At 33.2% G+C, this 20,690-nt stretch overlaps 1 protein-coding gene across 1 annotated transcript in view; it reads right to left on the reverse strand.

Moving 5' to 3' along the window:
* Nucleotides 1-1,886: 1,886 nt before the first annotated feature.
* Nucleotides 1,887-20,690, reverse strand: part of LOC107444316 (uncharacterized) — a 146,315-nt gene continuing 127,511 nt past the window's right edge. Inside the window, exons 2-4 of the mRNA XM_021148137.3 lie at nt 17,286-17,491; nt 5,852-5,987; nt 1,887-2,943 (exon numbers count right to left, since the gene is read on the reverse strand). Of these exons, the coding sequence (XP_021003796.2) occupies nt 2,846-2,943; nt 5,852-5,987; nt 17,286-17,491 (440 nt within the window). The 3' untranslated portion in view covers nt 1,887-2,845. The remainder of the gene's footprint in view (nt 2,944-5,851; nt 5,988-17,285; nt 17,492-20,690) is intronic.

Genomic DNA, 20,690 nt, shown 5'->3' on the forward strand with positions numbered 1-20,690 from the left:
CACAACCTCCTGACGTTATTTCTATCTCTAATAAGATGTCTGATATGAGGGGGTGCATTGCAGTAATTGCTTGCCTCCACAAAAAGGGAAGCTTCCTCTTTAGCCTTGTTAATAGAATTAGTGAAGCTGTCAACTAATTGATCGAATTGAGTTGGGGTGTCGACTGGGGAGCAAACTGGGGGGGGGGATTAACTAAAATGCAATTAAATTTATTCCAGTTGATTTTATTTATTTTATTATTAAGATTATTGGGGACATTAATATTGATGCTAAACTCAACAGGTAAATGATCAGAACAGAGTTCATTTAAGGTACTAGTATTGATAAGGTAATTTAGATTTATAGAAAGGGCGAAGTTGATATCATTAGCTGATAAGTTCGAGATCCTGTTATTGGTGGGGTAGTGTACATTTAATTTAGCTAAGTTGATGAATTGAATGGAGAAGTGCCCAGGCTATCATAGTGGTTCCATGTGCTGTATTTAGCGTTAAAGTCACCAGCCAAGAAGATAATCAAACCGTAGGAAATCAGATTTTTGAGGTCGCTGATAAAGGCGGCCGGGGTGTTAGGGGGAACATAGACACTAGAAATGACGACAGATTGGGACGGGGAGAAAAAATAACTCAAGGGTCGTTGCGTCAATGTAATTGAAGTTAAGGTAATCAAGTAGTTTATGATTAATATTTCTCTTGATGATGATGGCTGTTCCACCACAGGCTTACGTATGCCATCGATGTGACTTGGTGTGATAAATTAGATAATTACGTATTTTAAAAAAGTGAGCAGTGACATGTTCTGTTTCCTGGATTAGTAATATATCAGGGGAGTATTGAATGATAAAATGTCTAAGTTCATTAATTTTACCACGAAGGCCATTGGCATTCCATGATACAACAAGAAGGTTTTTAAATTTACTGAAAAAGGAGTTGTTCATTTATTATTATTGGAGGGGACTGATTTTGAGAAAAGAATTTTAATTAGATCTACTGCGCTATCAGCGTTTTCTAGTTTATCAACCAGTTCAATGATATTAACGAATAACTCTAAAATTTCGATAAATCGCGCGACTTTTTGAAAAGTGTTTTCTACACGCTTATCAGGGCTTAGGGGATTTATCAGGGCACCGCAAAGCACACAAGTGGCAGACTTGTAGTGACGTCATTTTCGACCAATAGGACACTGAAATTTAGGGTTGTTTTTCGAATGTTTCGTCGTCACGTGAAATTATACTTCTTTACAAATACTATGTAATTTTCATAACCGCTGTGAGTTTGCAATAGTTACTCATGACTGTTAAGATAAGTTTAGCCTACATAAAGCTATATCTGTGGTTATTCTGAAAAATGGCGCAAAATGTCAATGTGAAGAAAAGCCACAATTTTGCGGAAACGAAAAGCGTTTGTGGTCTAATTTTTTAATATTTTAAAACTTACTCTAATGTTGCATTATCTGGGCTCATAAAAATTTGTAAAAACTGAGAATAAAGCAGTAATTTTGATAATTTTAATCTATGTGGAAAATGTCGCTAAATTGGCCATTTTTTAAAAAAAAAAAATTATTTTTTTAAAAATTGCCAATATTTGTCCGTTCTAAAGCCCAGATAATTCTTCACAGCAAGATGATATGTATAGTTTAAAATCATCATTATGCTTCAAGTGTAAGGCACTTAAACTGTTGTTATTTTATTGTATTTGGCTACAGAGTTTCGTAAAACCATTCTACTAGCTCGTTAATTAAATAGGCTTGGTGACGAAACCCAATCCATTATCTTTAGCAACCCTAAAATTTTGGACAATTTTATAAATTATTGGCGTAACTCTCTAACAAAGTTAGATAAGGGTTGGGCTCCAAACTAAAAAAAAAGTCATTACACATAAACACAAAGAGGCGATTTAAATTCTTTATTGGCACTCTTATTTACATATTCTATAATTTGCATCTAACTTTTATACATTTTCCACGATTTTGTATCCATGTTAGTAATGATCACAAAAGAATACAAACAATTTTTTTTTAAATATTCGATGTTATGGCACAAGAAATAGGCCATAGATTAAGGTAACACTATAATAATTACAGTTGAATAAGCATTTTATATAAAATGTAGTAATTAAAGCGAAATTTTCCTTCTTGAGGCTTCTTTCAGTTCATTTAGTTAAATTTACTCCAGTTAGAAAGCAAATCGTATTTGAAAACTCTCATTAAGTTTTGAGCTTCGAATTTAGTTATTAAAATTATTTTGATTTATATCACGCAGCAGACGATACAAGAAAATGATTTTTGAAATTGTAATTTTATGCATTTGAGTTCTTTAAGCGAAATATTCTTTCTCGAGGATCATTTCAGTTCATTTAGTTATGGTATTAGTAAATGTGGTTGCTCTAATAATTTTTTTTAAAGTCGTGAAAAAAACACGCACTTTATTTTCCAAATATGATGCCTTAGTCATGCTAGCGAGAACAGTAGAAAATTCGACTAACGAACTCATAAAAATGTTTACATTTAAAGCGCTGAATCAGTTTATCAATCGTGGAGTTCTTTGTCACTTAGAAAAAAGTATTACCTTCCGTAACAAAAACTAAATAAAAAAAATAGTATTACATTAAAATGAAACGATGACCTTGTGTTTTTTTTATTATCGTTTGGGAAAAAACATCTTTCTTTTCCTGCCTTCATCTGCCAAATTTTCTTTGCTGATTTTCGACTCGTGAAGTTGAGCATCAATTCGACGAACTTGATGAAAGCGGAGCAATGCAGACATGAGTCATTTTCTTGTTGTTTAAAGGAAGATATTCTACGTCATCATGAGGCACAAAAGGTTTTATTCGACCACATGATAAGCCTTTTAAGGGCACAGGAAAGTGACAATAAACAGTAGCGAACCCATTGTCCTTTTAGGAAAATTTAACCGTTGAGCAAAGTTCTCGACTACTGGAGGTCTGTCTGAAAAGAAAAGAAAAGAGAGAGAAAAAACATATTAGTTAAGATAAGGTTACACTTGATAATATGTAAATTTCAATTGCTTCAGAAAATATGAAAGTAGGAAAGTATGAAGATGTTAACTTGTTCCGAGCGTTCAAAAATAGGTTCTCATTCTCAAGACTCACCAGGCATGAATGAGTAAAACAAGAGTTTTTTTCTTGTTTACATCAGCCATGGAATTCTCTATAATAGAATAACACCATTCAGGATCATTCATTCAATCATTCTTTCAGAAGGCCGGGAGAGCCTGGTTCGTAGGGCACTGGACCCATGTCCGCTGGCCGAAGACTGTCCGTGTAGTGATGCACACTAAATCTATCGAGTCACAAAGTCCTTTATGTTCCCATAACAAATCATACCTCTGGGGGTACTGATCCAGGAGTTTCCTCGTCTTCTGGATTGGTTTCAAAATTACTAGGCTACGGAGTTGAACATTAGTAGTCGTAAACCCAAAATTGGGTCGGCTGCTCAACGACGGATATATATTAAAAAAAAATTTAAAAAAAAAATCATTCTTTCAATTGATTACTTATTATTTTCATTTTTTAAATTTATTAAGAACTGTCTCAGACAAAAAATAAAATGATTGAGAAATAATTGTCGTGGCTGATGGCAACGAGCAGGGTGAGAAACCTTAAGAACAATTCTAATTTTGTTAGTTCTTATTTACTTATGTTAAAGATGGTCGCTGCATATAAAATGAGTCTTAGTGTTAATCGATTCTTTATTTTTTCACCCTCTTTTTCATTCTCTAAAAAAAGAATGCTAGAAAATGATCACATTTTCTCCCGTTAAGAAAGGTATTTCTGTTCTTTTAAACTTTCTCACTTTTTTTTACCTACTTTCTAATTCTTTCATGAAATTTCCGCTCCAATAAATGAATGGAATTTTGGTGAAAAGATCAGCAATTTATCGTTCTGTCGAACGTATGATTTAATTAGATATTCTTTCCACCCCTCCTCCCTACCTCTTCTTCCGGTTCTTTATCACAATGACGTCTCCCCCCACACACACTACTGATTATGAAGCGAAAGAAAATGAATCAGATTCTAAGTGAAAGTCAGAAATATGAAGCATTTTGTTGGAAATGGAATGGAAGAGTTCTTTAATAAGATCCTTCAGGACAATAAGAAGATAAAAAAAAACCGAGGTTGATAATTTTCCTGAGGCTAAATGTTTCTTTTAGCATTTTATTCTTTATTTACTCATTATATCTGAATATATATACATTTAATTTGTACGTATAAATTAGAATTATAATATACTAATGTTTCAAAAAGCAAAGAGATAGATTTTTTTGCCGTAAAGAGATGAAAGCATTCATTTTATCCCTCTTATATTTCCCAGTCTTGAAAAAATTTTTTGTTAGAGTAGTGCCTACAAGTCCATTAAAATCACGTTCGTTCTGAGAACATTTGATTTTATAAATTGTATTGATTATACTAAGCAAAAAATTTTTAGAGTTAAACTTGACAAATATACTTAAAAAAGAAATTAATTACTATATTTATATTTTATTTTTACTGAATCTACATTTGACATTTTAATCAAACATTGGCTCCTTTTTTTAGATTAATAAAAGGGTTCTGAATTATTAGCAGATTTGTTTGAGTGGCAAAATCTGAAATGAAAAATCCAGCATGGTTTGAGAGTATACAAAAATTTTTGTAACCTTCAATATTTCTTTTGCAGTGAAGTTCATTTCAAAACATAAGTGTAATTAGATTGAAGGTGTAGCTGCCTTATTGAATGATCATTAACATCAAAAGATGATAAGCATTTTATATATATGTTACCGGCAAAGTATGAAATATGAGAAGTATTACATACTTTGCCTAGGCATTATATATAATGCCGGATGCTATTTAGGCAAAGTATGAAACAAATTCTTTACAGAAGGTCCTGGTATAATCATTGATCTAAAATTTTAAAATTAGAAAAAAAAAGTTATGGGAAGTAGTTCTTAGGATTCAAAAAAACAATACCAAAAACGTTGGCAAATGGGTTCTATAGTGCGGCTTTCAGGAGAACTCCTCCAGACAAACGTCTCGCGTCGTGGCGGGTACTATGGTTACGAGGAAAGGGCAATTCGAATAGGGGTGTGGAGTGAATAGTTTTGTCTTAATCTCAGCATAGGTCGTCGTGAATAAATTAATCGACACCTTCTTTCCTACATTTCACGCCCATTAGAAATGTGCTCTCGCTTGTTACTATAGTAGCAGACAGCCCCAGACATTTAGTTTGGAGGATTTTTTCTCAAAGCCGCACTATATTAGGATGGTTAACTGAATGTAAATAATAACAAGATTTCGTAAAAAAATTAGAAAACTTCCGGTGTATCCCTCCACTTATGTTATGCTTACGAGGCGATGCGTGAACGGACCTAATATTCTAGGAAGTTTTATTATTGTGATTTGTGTTTAAATTTACGCGTAATTTTACCATTCATAAAAGTTTTCTGTAATTTATGAATTCTAACAGGTCTTGAGCCTGAAACAAATTTAACAAAATTAGTATCACACCATAAATAAAGTGTTAGGTTAGCCATGTTTTGAGTGTTATCCCTTATTTGGCTATATTTGTATAAAATAGCACCGTTTGTCATTTTTCGGGTAGCAAGTTTGCAAAGTCTTCCGAATTCATTTGTCGTTTGTTTCGTTAAAAGTTAAATGGAAAGAACGCGTTATATTGAAAGCACTACAAGTATAATTATATTGGATGGTCAATTTTTCCTAGTTCGGCGTAAGAATCAGTCGGAAGCAGTGACCCGGAAGTCTTGGAAGTCTTAACCCCTATCACCATTAGCTTTACTCGGTCAACCATTCATTTAGCAAGGTAAAAAAGCATAACGAATGAAAAAGGAAATTACCTTGTACTTTCATGAAATTTTCGAGTGATATAGATTGAAAGGACGGTGCATCTGCTGAAACTTCACACCTGTAGTTTCCTTCTGCTGACATCTGAGTGTTCTTTAGATAGACTGTACCATTCGAAGAACGACTCATCTGAAACATTTAAAATATTTTATGCACCTAATGCACTTTATTCTTCTCTTGTATTTAGAAAAAAAAAACTCAATAAATTTTACTACATTTTGATGCATTTTATTTCATTGAAATAAATATTCTTGTGGCCTAGCTTAGCTAGTCATTGAAATGTATCCAAGGATACTAATAAAAATTTCAAAATAAATTGTAAATTTTTAACGATGAAATTACTTGGATAATACATGGATGAAATTCTATTTAAAAACCGATTTAAGATAGATAGGTAGAACAAAGTTTCTTGCATAAGATATTTTTCATTTCTAAGGAAAAGAAAGATAAAGTAATTAAAATTTTTCTTTAAAAAAGTGACCCTTAAAAATGGATAACTTTTAATAATTCTGGCATGTTTGTCTAAGATATCTTTATACAGTGCGTCTGCTGTAAAGTCCGTTGTCACCCGAATAACTTCTGAACGACAAGAGCTATAGTCATAAAAGTGAGGGCTAGGTATAGTAAAGTTGTCATTGACTTCCTATAGCGCTGCCTAGCGTAAACATCAGGAGTTAGCGTTCTTCGTTACAAGATACGCCAGAAGCATCAGTTGTTCAGAATCATTAATTTATTACAAAAAAAAAAAAAAAAACTTGTGCAAAAAATTGACACAAATCGAAAGTTCAATACGTACAATTGTTTGTTCAAGTTGAACAAAACTGCGGAAATGAGGCTTATTTTCATTTATGATCTACAAATGGTGTCACATATGGACTTGTGACAAGCATCCGTAAAACGGTTCCTGGTTGCATACACTCGCTGACTGATGTATTAACATAGAATAAGAAGAGTTCAATAGGTGGAGGAATTTGTTGCTGGAATGGATACTCTACAGAGGGGGAAACAAACATTCACTCAACTGCAAATCCTCTAGAAAATAGGATATTCATCAGAATATCGGGCACCAGACCAATTAGTATACATATGATGTCGAACTTCGATAGCACCACGGATATGGTATATGATTTCGGCAAATACTTTGGCTCTAAAAACGTTTTCATGATGAAGTTGAGCCAGTCGTAACGTTTCTGAGTCCTTAGTGCCTGAGCAGGTGTCGTTTAAGAAAGTACACGTTAGGCTTTATAAAAGGTGTTCAATGATCTTTCTTGTACTGCTCTGACTAATCGCTGTTCTTGGTCGCAATGCCTTTACGATGACCTGGCGTGAAGGATGGGGCAGCCCAGATAAACGTTCACAATATAGTCTCTGTGCCTGACGTCCACATTCACCGTAAATCTCGCAATACTCATTGGCGGAAAATGTCGAGTTTGAACATACAACTCTCGCGGAACTTTTTCTTTTATGCTTCTGTCTGAGCCGTGATGGCTCAGGGGTTAGAGAGTTCGCCTTCAATGAGGAGAACCGGGTTCGAATCCCAGCAATGGCTTGTAGATACGAATTTCGCTTCCGACTTGCACCTACTACAGTGCTGAGGCTAAAAATCCTCAGTGGCAAACGGATCATGGGTTAAAGCTCCCTTGCCGTCAGGCTAACTGTGGGAGGTTTTCCTCTCCATGTAGCACAAATGCGGGTCAGTTTCATCAAAAGGTCTTTCACGAAGGCAAATATCTTCTAATACATGATCAGGAGTTCCCCTGTCTTCTGGATTGGGTTCAAAATTACAAGGCTACAGCTTTGAACATTAATCGTCGTAAACCCAAAAATTGGGTAGCTTGTTCAACGGCGGTCATAAAATAAAATGAAATTTGTTTTCCTTATGTTAAATTATTTTTTTAAGTTCAGATAATTATTTTTCAAATTTAGGATTATTTCTTTACAGTTAACAACATATTAACAAAATGTTCTTATATAAAACTACAATAGTTGCTTACTTTGAAAAATATGCGCTGTGAAAAATATTGACGTTGAGAAATTAAAAAAAAAAAAAATGATGAATGAAAAGCAATTATGAGGATTGGTGTATGAAGTTTCCTGGTTTTATTTATAATCTTATTGTTATAGTTTGCTAATATTGTAACAGCTAAAAAAAGCATTTCTTTTTATAGGTTCACAGCTTAGCTACAATTGGTTACTTATAAAAATTAATACTAATAGTAAAAACACTAAAAGTAAAAATACTAATAGTAAAAATAATATATAAGTAAACAGTTATTGAAACCCAACATAGACTTTCGGATCCTGAGCAACTATAGATGGTTGACCCTGTAAAGCTAAGCGCAGATGGCGCTGAGGGTCGTGAAATTTACTGCAAGACTTCCGGGTTACTATTTCTGACTGATTTTTACGCCTGAGCTTGAAAAAAACGTGACATCTAATTTAATTACACTTGTAGTGTTTCCAATACAATTTTTTTTCAATTTATTCAACAAAACAACAAATGAATTTGAATGATTCCGCAGGCTTGCTATAATTCTACCCAAATAATAACAAATGGGGCTATTTTACACAAATATAGCCAAATAAGGTATAACACTCAAAACATGGCGAAACTTACACTTTATTTATGGTGTGATATTTATTTTCTTAAATTTGTTTTAGATACGCGATCTGTAAGAATTTATAAATTACAAAAAAGTGTTATGAATGGTAAAATAAAGCTCACATTTAATCAAGAAATCACAATAATAACCACGCTAATGGTGAAAACATGCGAAGTGCTGCCATAGGTAGAGAGTTCTGCTTTACGCCACTTATAGCTCATTTCGATCGCCGATTGTTCATTCACTCGGAGTTGGCACAAGGCTCCGCCTTTGTCACGTGCTATCCGAAGGTATTATTACGCTACTTTTGTAAGAAGGATATGAACAATCCTGAGAAATGCTGCCAGTTGGCAATCGTATGACAAAAATATCAATATTAAATAATTAATTATTTTCTATTATTCTAATTCTCCATAATTTTAATTTGATTGATTCTATTATTCTAATGAGATATTAAATGATTAATGAATTATTTTTTGAATGAAAGTATATTTTAAACTTATTATTAGAAGTATTCCTAGTGATATTTAGGATATTGCAAGAACGTCAAGATGCGTGTCTAACGATTCTTTTTTATATGATCGTAAACACCTGCTATTTAAGAACTTTTCCAATTTCATTACGAACACTTTAATAAAAAATATTCAATAATATAAACTTGAATGAAATATACCTATTTGCTTTTTAGCTGAATACATCACACATTTCATTCAGAATAGTACCCAAATACATTGAACTGTTTAATAATTATATTTCATAAAATTCAGATTTTTAGCAAAAAGCATAATGTACCGATATTAAAAATAAGATTCACTCAAAATAATTAAATTTTAAGAAAAGAATAAAACACGAAAACTTAAAATAATTAAAAAATCTGTAATAAAGATATGTTTAGTAGTATATGACATCATAAAAATGCTCTAAAAAGTAAAATAAATCATTAATAATATTACATATACATTAAATAATTTCTGAGCTCAAATCTGCCGTATTTCATAAGACATTAATGTTATTAAGTAATTCTGGTGAGTTTGAAGTGAAAATTTATTTTAGTTATTTATGGATATATTGTTAAAAAAGGTGACATGGTTGCTAGATTTTGAATAACTCGCTTTTTTGGCAGGCCTGATTTGGCCTCTTTCCATAAGTTTATTAATGTTTGTTCTTGCTGCAAGCTGTGCATCATCTTACGTTAGTGTCAGCACCTTTAGCATTGTAAACACAAGTATTGTTAGCATTGTGAACACAAGTAATAAGTAATCAAATACCACGTTTGTAAAAATCTCAAAATATAATGTTCACGTTGTGAGCCAAATGGCTTTAAAATACAACGGAAACAATAACCCTGAAATATAGGCGGTATGGAGCTTGGAGCTCTCCCCAGTGTAGAAAACACCATCCATACCTGTCGTGATGTACTCAGGCTTAGTTTTCGCTTAATTTTCCTAGGTGTAAAGTTAAGCACAGATGGCCCTAGGGGTTAAAATTCGTCGCAGGACTGCCGGGTGACTCCGTTCGATAAATTTTTTACGCCTGTGATTGAAAAGCGTGCCATCCAATATTAGTGCACTCATAGTGTTTACATTATAACGCGTTCTTTCAATTTAAATTTCAACTAAACGAGGAACAAATGAATTCGGAGACTTTACAAGCGTACAATGATGCTATCAAAAATAAAATAAACGGCCATTTTGTTTCTCTAATATAGCCAAATAAGGGATGATATTTAAAATATAGCACACCTTACACTTTATTAATAATGTAACATCAATTTTCTTATATTTGTTTTGACCTCACGACCTGTTGGAATTATGAATGCTAATAACCCTCATGAATGCTAAAATTGCGCGTAAATTTAAACACATATCACAATAATAAAACTTCTTAGAATATTTAGCCTCTTCACACATCGCCTCGTAAGGATAACATAAGCGGAGGGATACACCGGAAGTTTTCTAAATTTCTTCCGGTTTTAGGAAGCTTGTTATTGTTTACATTCAATCAACCATCCACACTTAACCATATCAACCATTAGCGTAATACATATTGAAATTTAATCGCTCGTGACTAGCACTGCTTAATTTCTTTATTTGAAAAATTAATAAATAATGTTTGAGCTGAATATTCTAAAATAAATGTTACGAATAGTGTAGTACATTTCCTAAATATAACCGAATAAAGTTCTTTTTTTTTCCAGGCAGTAAAAGGAATTTAGGGTAAATTAAAATAGAGTCTATTAGCCTAGAAATCAGGGGTTCGATCTCCACTGATGACACGGGAACATTTATTTCCTGCTATCTCTTAAAGTATATTCAAGTATAAAACATTTTTTTTTTATAATTATGTTGATTTATTGAAATTTTATTTAGTTTTGTATTTGATAAAATACTTTTAGTTTCATTTTTTATAATAAATTATTTTAAATATTTTTAAATCAAACATTTTTATGTCTATTGTGACGCTTATCGTCACTCAAAATTAAAATCAAGAGAAAGGGCTAAGATTAGATTTCTAGAAAATTTCAGAGTCTTCGATTAAATAAAACTACTGTGGGAAATCTCCATCGGCAAATAGTAAGTTAAATACGGATAAAGTAATTCAAATAAACGATTAGGTTTAAATCTTACAATGTCACCCCCTTCATGTGATTGACCCATCACGGGACAAACTCGAAAACAACAATGACTTTTGAACTTGACCTTTCCTCAGATTTGTAACTTTTTATCACCCAAAAAATACGATATAAAAGCAGCCGAAGGAAAGGGTTGAGAAGCAATCACGGAAGGCAATCAAAAGCAATCAGCCTAAGTGACAATAGGCCGAACCATGACTAAACTTGGTAAGTCTCTCTCCATCTATTCTAAAAGCACGTAAGAATTAATGTATAAATAAGTTGAATTAATTGTATATCCTTATATTAATGTTATTTCTTAAATTGTTTAAATAATAAAATGTTACTAGTTAAAAGTAAGACTTCTATTTATCCTTTATTTAAAANGGGGTGACATTGTAAGATTTAAACCTAATCGTTTATTTGAATTACTTTATCCGTATTTAACTTACTATTTGCCGATGGAGATTTCCCACAGTAGTTTTATTTAATCGAAGACTCTGAAATGTTCTAGAAATCTAATCTTAGCCCTTTCTCTTGATTTTAATTTTGAGTGACGATAAGCGTCACACTATATTTATGATGTGTTTGAACTTCACAACTAGTAAGCGTTTGCAACTGTTGTTTGATTTTTTTTTATCAAATAAATTGAAAAATGATATTCTAGTGAAATATTCTAGTAATTATCTTCCCATTTAATCTATCATGTTTTTATTTTATTTTATTCAATTATTTTTTAATCTAAGAAATCCAGTTTTAATTAATCATTTTGTTCCAAATTGTTTTTATAAATTAATAATTGGTACAGTTTTGTTTTCAAGTAATTTGTTCCAATATTTTACAATAATTAATGTAATATTTTTTCTTTTTTTATATTCTGCTATTTTCTCTCTCTCTCTCAAAAAAAAAAAAAAAAAANAAAAAAAAAAAATAAAGAAAAAAAAATAAATATTTTAATGAAGAGTGAGTTGCATAAACAGTAAGTTTTATTTACGATATTCTTTCATGGAAAAAAAAAAAAAAGAATTTTTTCGAGTTTTACAATTGCCACTAGATGGCAGCATCATTAAGAACAGGTCTTTACATTTCCAACTAGCATACGTTTTCAAACCCGAAGTGGTCCCTCTGACCCTACTCCTCATTGTTTTTAACATTAAAAAAAATCTCACTTTTCTACTAATGATTTTTTTCTTTCCTTCGTAAAGCTTTAAATCCTGAAAACCTTGCTGTTGTAAGCTCTAAAGATGAAAAGAAGAAGGGGGAAAAAAAAAGAAAAAAAAAAGAGAGGGGTCTATAAACGATGTCCTGTAGTTCCTATTTTTATTCCTTTTTAGCGTTTCTTTCTTTTCCTTTTTTTCCCTCAATCTTAATCCTCTCCATCGTGAAGAATGGGTTAATTGGCGAGTTTAATGTGATAACGAAGTTTTTTTTCTTCTCTTTCTTTTCAATTGGTTTCTGATAGGAAACACAAGAGTTCGTTTTAGTGAATAATAAAAAAAAATAAAAAAAAGCTCTTATCGATTCTCTAACCACTTTCCGGCGATAAGAACAAACAGGAACTAATGACATTTATTTTTCCTAAAACTCTTATATCTTTCTATTATATTTTCCGCTGAAATAATTGTCTCTTATTGTATAATGCTAAGTAAAGGGAATATAAATACATATGGATATTGTTACGATATCACCTTTATTCTTTTATATTGCAATTTACTTAAAAATGTTATTATCAAGTATAAGGAAAAATTATATTTTTTAGCAAATTTTCTAATATTGTGTCTAGTTCTAGTTTACAATCGAGCAGAGAAGGTGAGAGTTTGTTTTCGCCTAACACGAAGCTGAACACTCCACAGAAGCAGAAATAAGCTGTTATAAAAAGGCATGCATCTTTTTAGTAGTGTAATGCAGATAATAATGTTCTCAAATGTCCCCACCAAACGCATTTCTTAAATATTCCCCAGCATCTCCTTTTTTATTCAAGAACCGTCCTCATGTATCACTAGCTGCTGTCAGTGTGCGGGTGGTTGACCACTTGGATCAGTCTGCGTAGGGACCGAGGGTGTACGGTATGGGTCCTCGTTAAACTGTTCTACCGTAAAGTGCTTGACTTCGAGGAGCAGGTCGTCAGGCTACCGTAGCGGGAGTCCCATCCCCTCTGCAGAGGATCAAAATTGTGATGGCATGTCTTCGGATCATCTTCTGCATGGATGTTTCCCAGACCGTCGCCAATAGCCCCATTGTGCAGCTCTAGTGCGACGTAAATGAACTGCAATAAGAATCATTTTTATCCGCTTCGTTTTTGCTAAGCCTACTTCGAATTCCTATAAATATTCTCTCTTTGCTGTGGTATTAAAAGACTATTTTTATTTTAAGAAATATTGCATCCTTAATACTTATGGTATTTTAAAAATAATTTTACAGACTCTCTTATCTTACTGTAATGGTAGCGTTTCCAACTAACAAATATTTTTGCAACTGGCCCTTGGTCAGTTGTTGTAATTTGTTAAAAAGAAGCAGCGGCCAATTTTAAAACATGTGGTCACTTTTTCAAAAATCGGAAGTTTTGAGCAAATAAAAAAAATTGTTAATGATGTAAGGGTGATGTCTTTTGAAACGGTTCTCAAATTATAATAAACATTACAAGGTTTATTTCTGAAATGAAGAAAGTCGAAATAAAGAAACTTCGGATTATTATAAGAAATTTATATTAATTCCTTATTTATTTAAAAAAAAAATAATGATACAAATGAGGTTCGTTTTGGACGAAAAAAATAGCGATCGGAGTAATCGTCATTTGTTACATTCGCCGAATTGCACCCTCTATTATCAATATGAAGTAATTTATTTTTAATGTTAGTTGTTTTTTAATCTTTACCGTTTTGCCTTGTTATTGATAATACCTTCTTGTGATAACTGACCACCTCGTTCACTCCTGATTCTGGTAATCAAAAATAATGTATAAACTTGGCCAAATGTTATTTAGATGGCAGGAACCCTGTTACAGGAACCCCAGGTAATGTTATTTAGATGGCCCTGTTAATACTTTATCTAGAACAAGGATTAAAAAAATGATAAAGTTTTTTACTTTATTGAGGGTGTGACTCGCTATATCAGAGGAAACTTCGATAGGAAAATATGAAGAAATGAAGTTATATGGAGTTTGGGGAACAAGTTAGTTGCAAAATCATCTTGTAAAATAGGAAGAGGTGTAAAATAGTGTGAATCGAGTTTTACGATTTTTTTAAAATCTAAGTCGGCTGTGGTGGGAAAAGTAAAAAAATTTTTTTTTTTAAATTAAAATATACACTGAAGAGCCAAAAAAAAGTGGTACAGGCATGAGTATGCAAGTAAGTGGGTATGGAGCCAATCAGAGTACAGCGCTGCAATCGGCAACGCGTATATAAGACAGCGAGTGTCTAGCACAGTTTTTAGATCGGTTACTGGTGCTACAATGCCAGGTTATACAGATTTAAGTGAGTTTGAACGTGGTGTTATAGTCGGCGCACGGGAGATGGGAAATAGCATCTCCGAGATAGCAATGAAATTCGGATTTTCACGTACGACCATTTCACGAGTATACCGTGAGTATCGGAAATCCGGTAAAACATCAAATCTACGACATCGCTGGGATATTTGGGATGCCTTGCAACGTGATGTTCAGAAGATATACCCACACCCTCTTACTCCCACTGGTTTATGGACAGCCCTACAGGATTCATGGTGTCAATTATCTCCAGCACTACTTCACACATTGATCGAATCCATGCCACGTCGTGTTGCGTCACTTCTGCGTGCTCGCGGGTGCCCTACACGATATTATGCAGGTATACCAGTTTTTTTGGCTCTTCAGTGTATTTAAGCACTTAAAAGTTTGTTGGATATGTTAAAAATAAAATTTTTAATTATTTTATTTAATCACCTGTAGAAAAAAAAATTTTGTATTATAAAAGTCCTTAAAAAAAAACAAAAAACATTTTGCTAGCATAAGTTATTTAAGAACTCTTTTCGGCGGGATTTAACTTTTTTAATTTTATCGAATACATCGTTTTTTAATTTATTTTTCATTTTCTTATTAAAAAAAACTTTCAAAATTATTAAAACCTGTAACGGAAAGAGTTGCAAAATTAAATTCTTTGTTTGTGAACAAAATATTAAGTCATATTATATTTACCATCCCCGCCAGCATAACTTCCAGCTGTATAATGTGAGCTGTGCTGGCTCAGGGGATTGAGCTCTCGCCTTCCAATGAGGTGAACCGGGTTCGAATGCCAGCGATGGCTGAGAGATACGAATTACGCACCCGGCTTGCACCGACCACAGTGCTGTCGCAAAATATCCCTAGTGGTAGACGGATCATGGGTTAGAGTCCCCATGCCGTCAGGCTAACCGTGGGAGGCTTTCGTGTTTTTCCTATCCACGTAGCGCAAATATTGGTCAATTACATCAAAAAGTTCTACACGAAGGCAAATTTCTCCAAATACTTGATGCAGGAGTTCCCTTGTCTCCTGGATTGGGTTCAAAATTACAAGGCTATGCACATTAACAGTCGTAAATCCAAAAAATTGGGTCAGGCTGTTCAATACCGGTTATAAAATATATATTGGTCAGTTGTAAAATAAAAATATAGTTATGGAATAAAAATCATCTATACTCTGTTGCAAGTTAAAGAAAAACCATTTTCCTTATGAAGAGACCCGATTTGCATCTAAATGCACGCGTAATGGATGCTAAGCTCCCAGGGCGAACGTAATGCCAACTTTTGAAACGACATTGCACAACCTTTTTTGCTTTCTTTCTTAAATCGCGTGAAATAAGGAATATAAAACTTTTGGAATAAAAACTATTGTTCTGTTAATAAGAATTGATAAAAATGATGTCTAAAAATCGTAAAACAAACCTACACGTCTTCCTGTTCGCATTTAAAGAAACTGATGAAAGAATAATATTGTTCCTCGCAGACGATTTTCTCCTACAGCGAAACAAAAGTAAAAAAAAAATTATATATATCTTTAGCTCGCATTTATTTGTTAAGCGCATGTCAGCTTAAGACGCTCCCTGCCCAATCAAATCCAACGCTCTCGCAACGTTATAGATTTGTTTCTTTTTCAAAAACTAGTGTTCTCCTTTATTTATAAAAAAATATGTCGCCAAATCTAGAATTCCGATAAGACAACGAAACTATGACCCTTTTTCAAAAATTCTATGATATGGATGGTCGACCGTATAAAGGGTGCTAGGGGATAAAATTCACCGTAAGACTTCTGGGTTACAATTTCGGATTGATTTTTAGGTATAAGCTTGGAAAAGCGCTCCATTCAATATTATTATACTTGTAGTGTTCATAATGTAACGTGTTCTTTCAATTTAACTTTCAATGAAGCAAATAACAAATGTATTTAAAAGACTACGCAATCATGCTATAATGCTACTCAAATAATAACAGCAGACGATATTTTACACAATTTTAGCCAAATTAAGAGATAACGCTCAAAACGTTGCAAACTTTACACTTTATTTACGTTGTCGTATTAACTTTCTTAAATTTGTTTTCGGCTTACGACCTGTTAAAATTTTTAAATTACAGAAAATTCTTATGAACGGTAAAATTTCATGTAAATTTGACGATAATAAAACTTCCTAGAATATGAAGCCTGTTTACATATCGCCTCGTAAGCGTAAGATAAGCGGATAGATACAGCTTGAAGTTTTCTAAATTCCTTTCGGTTTTAGGAAGTTTGTTATTGTTTACATTCTGTCAACCATCCAAATACCATAAAAACATCGCGAATTAAATTACTGTCCAACGAGTTTAACTTTTAAAAGCTTTTATATTGTTTTAAAAGCAGATATATAATTTGATAGCTGAATTAAATGAAACTGTATGCAGTTGTACAGCAATGGTCTCTTAACTTGCAACGGAGCATAACCATAGAGTTGATATAGTAGGTAGAGGACCGAGCTCGCTTTATTCCTTCCGAAAAGACACGTCACAGATAGCAAGCAAAGAGCATAGAGTTGTATTCAACTCTATGAGCATAACGCGTACTTTTTACGAGCCATCGAAATCATATACCGATACACATGCCATATGTTCTAAATGATAAACAAAGAAGACTGTATGAAGAAAAAAAACTGGGTTTCTCAGTTGAAATTTTTCTATTAGACATTCAGAATATTCTTTTGTACTGAATTAATTGAGTGACAGCTACTTACATCGACTTCGACATCTCCGATTTCGAAGTTTTGGTTGGATGGTCTGTCGTTTGGCAGGAATCGGAAAAACTCGACGTCATCTTTGTACCATTTGACGGAATATAAGACATCCTGCTCTTCGTCAAATACGCATACAAGTCTCGCCACTTCACCCACAGTTATGGACTCTGGTACCTGCACCATCTTCAGTCTCAGGCAACGCATATCTTCAGAAAAACAAAAATGATTGTTTTTATTTATTTAAAATGTTTATACACAACACTATGGATGGTATTTTTAATATAAATGTAAACAATAACAACCTTGAGTATCTTGACTGCCGGTTAGAAAGTATGCAGCTGCTTACTACAGATTATTCTAAGGCGATATTTTCAAACAGATAATTTATTTTTTAATGAAATAAATAAATTATATAATTTCTAAGCTCAAATCTGTTGTACACCGTAAGATATTAAGTAATTCTCGTGAGTTTGAAGTGAAAATTTGTTTTAGTTATTGATAAATGTATTGTTAAAAAAGGTGACATGGTTGTTAGATTTAGAAAGAATTCGCTTTTTTGGCAGTCCCGGTTTGGCCTCTTTTTACTTGCTTGTTACTGTTTGTTCGTGTTGCAATCCGTGCACCATTATACGTTAGTGTTGGCGTATTGTTTGAGTAGCGAGATTAGGTTCATTTTACAAATTATCATTTAGGTTTAAGTTTCGAAGTTGGTATATTCTTGACAAGGTACGAAGTGTTTCATAACGATTCTTTTCAAACACAAATAAAAAAGACCAGGTAACAAATGCACGTATACAAGAAAAGCTACTCAAGAGAGTAAGCAAAGCACATTGTGTGCCAAATGGCTGGAGAATACACCGGAAACAGTAACCCGGAAGTATAGGAGGTATAGAGCTTGCAGTGCACCCTAATGCAGAAAACACCATCCATACTAAGTAAAGGATAGTCAGTTACTCACAGTCCCTTTTTATGACCAAAAGCTCACGGCTCCCAATTTCTTTGGGTAATAAAAGTTATAAAATATTACCAGTATTTAACGACATTTGTTGAAATATTTATTTATTTGCTTTTCTTAGGATTATTCTTTCTTATTATTGCGTTTTGATTTTGATTATTATTCAAAATAAAAAGCTTAAAACTAAAAGCTGTTTTACTCTATTGTAAATTATAAAATAACCTTATATTAATACTTTAGAACGCAAAATTTTAAGGGGATATTTCCGAATCGTGAGCTGTGGCAGAATAATTGCCAAGTCTTGGCAATTTCCAGGCAGTGGCTCGAGAGAAACTGTAAAAAAAAAACATCACAGGGACCAACTCAAAATGTGTAGCTCGTAGCTTCCTCCGACCAAAAATCTACATGCCTTTTTTTAAAAAAAAAATTGCAAGTTTAAAATCTATTTGGCATTCTGGTAACTGAAGTTGGCGCGACAGATCACGATACGGAAATATCCCCAATTTTATAGATGGTTTATATTTTATTTAATTTTATACCCGTCGTTGAAAAGCAGACGGAATTTTTAGTTTACGACTACCAATGTTCATCTCCGTAGCATTGTAACTTTGAACCCAATCCAGAAAATAAGGGAACTCAAGGGATCAAGTAGTGAGACAGATTTGCCTTCGTGGAGGACTTTTTCATGGTACCCACCCGCATTTGCGTTACACGGAGACGAAATTCTCCTCCGGTTAGCCGGACGGCAAGGGTACTCTAACCCATGATCCGTCTACACAGAGGAGAGCAGTGTGGTCGGAGTCGGCGAGAGCTGGGTGCGAAATTCAAATCAACCAGCCATTGGCTGGATTCGAACTCGGTTCACCTCATTGGGAGGCGAGAGCTCTATTCCTTGAGCCCCCACGGCTTTTTAATGGATGGTTAACCGTGTAAGGCTAAGCACAGATGTCGTTAGGGGTTAAAATTTGTCGTTAGACTACCTGGAGACTACTTTCACGCCCATGCTTGAAAAAGCGCGCCATCAAATATTATTTTGTAGTGTTTACAATATAACGCGTTCTTTCAATTTAAATTTCATCAAAGCAAGCAACAAATGAATTTGGAAGACTCAACAGGCATGCCATGCTCTGCAAGATGCTACGCAGAAAATAAAAAACGGTGATATTTTACACAAATATAGCCAAATGAGGGATAACACTCGAAACATGACAAACCTTACACTTTATTTATGTTGGGATATTAATTTTCTTACATTTTTTTAGGCTCACAGCCCATTAGAATGACAAGAAAATCCAATTACAAGAAAATCCTATGAATTGTAAAATTACTCATAAATTTAAGCACATGTCACCCCTATAAAATTTCCTAGAATATTAAGCCTATTATTTTCTATATTTCCTCCGGTTTTAAGAAAGTTGTTATTGTTTACATTCAATCTACCATCCGTATGAACATAATTGAAGTAGTATCTAACTTAGTAACCGTCTTACAACTAATAACATTAAGCAATTTATCTTTATTTCTATTGTAAGCTTTATATGACGCTTTGTCCAGTTCAATTAAAATAACGATTACGAACTTTATTAAGAATTAATATTCGCACAATTACTTTATGATCGTTTTAATGATTTAATAAGTTACCAAGCATTCAAAAACCAAAAATTGAGATGAAGTTGTTATGCTTATCCGAGCAAAATGATGGAAGTTAAATTTTATCCCAATAATATCTGTGGAACCGAATCCTTGTTTATTCTGTAAAACTTATGGGAACTATCAGTTGAAAAGTTATCATGAAGTAATAAAAAATGATTACTACGTAGCAATGTCGTGGGGATTGATGAGCGAAGCGAGGAGGAGACAAGGATCTTAACCTTTTGTTTGCGGTGTTCCATATTGTACCACATGTTGTACCAGCAGTAACCAAAAGATTAAAAAAGTTTCCGATGAAGCATATTTCTAAGTTTCAGCGAAAAAAAAAACGATAGAATAACAATTTGGACACACGCACACAAACACATTTGTGTGTGTTCATATTTGTGTGAAATAAGAATTGATCTTATTTGTAGAAACGAAATAGATATTACAAATATCGGTTTATTTTTATATTTATTCAGTATACATTATTGCACATTTTTCACAAAGTTTCTCCAGTGGAGATCTTGGTGTTTAGTACAAGCAGTTACATCATGAAAAAGCCACGCAGAACTTCGCTGTACCAGGTTTTATTCAGAGATTCTGAAAGGGAAGGAATTGCAAAATCTTCCCTAACTTCAATCAAAAGGGAAAAGTAAAATATAGTACAGTAGGTAACCGATTATCCGGAACGATCGGGACCATCGATATTCCGGATAACTGATTTTTCCGGTTTTCTGAATCGCTACAAAAAGCCGTTTTTTTTATTGTTAAACCCAACTAAAAATAAAAAATATTTGGAAATCTTAAAAAGAAGA

Source organism: Parasteatoda tepidariorum, chromosome 2, assembly GCF_043381705.1.
Source record: "Parasteatoda tepidariorum isolate YZ-2023 chromosome 2, CAS_Ptep_4.0, whole genome shotgun sequence".
Lineage (NCBI taxonomy): Eukaryota > Metazoa > Arthropoda > Arachnida > Araneae > Theridiidae > Parasteatoda > Parasteatoda tepidariorum.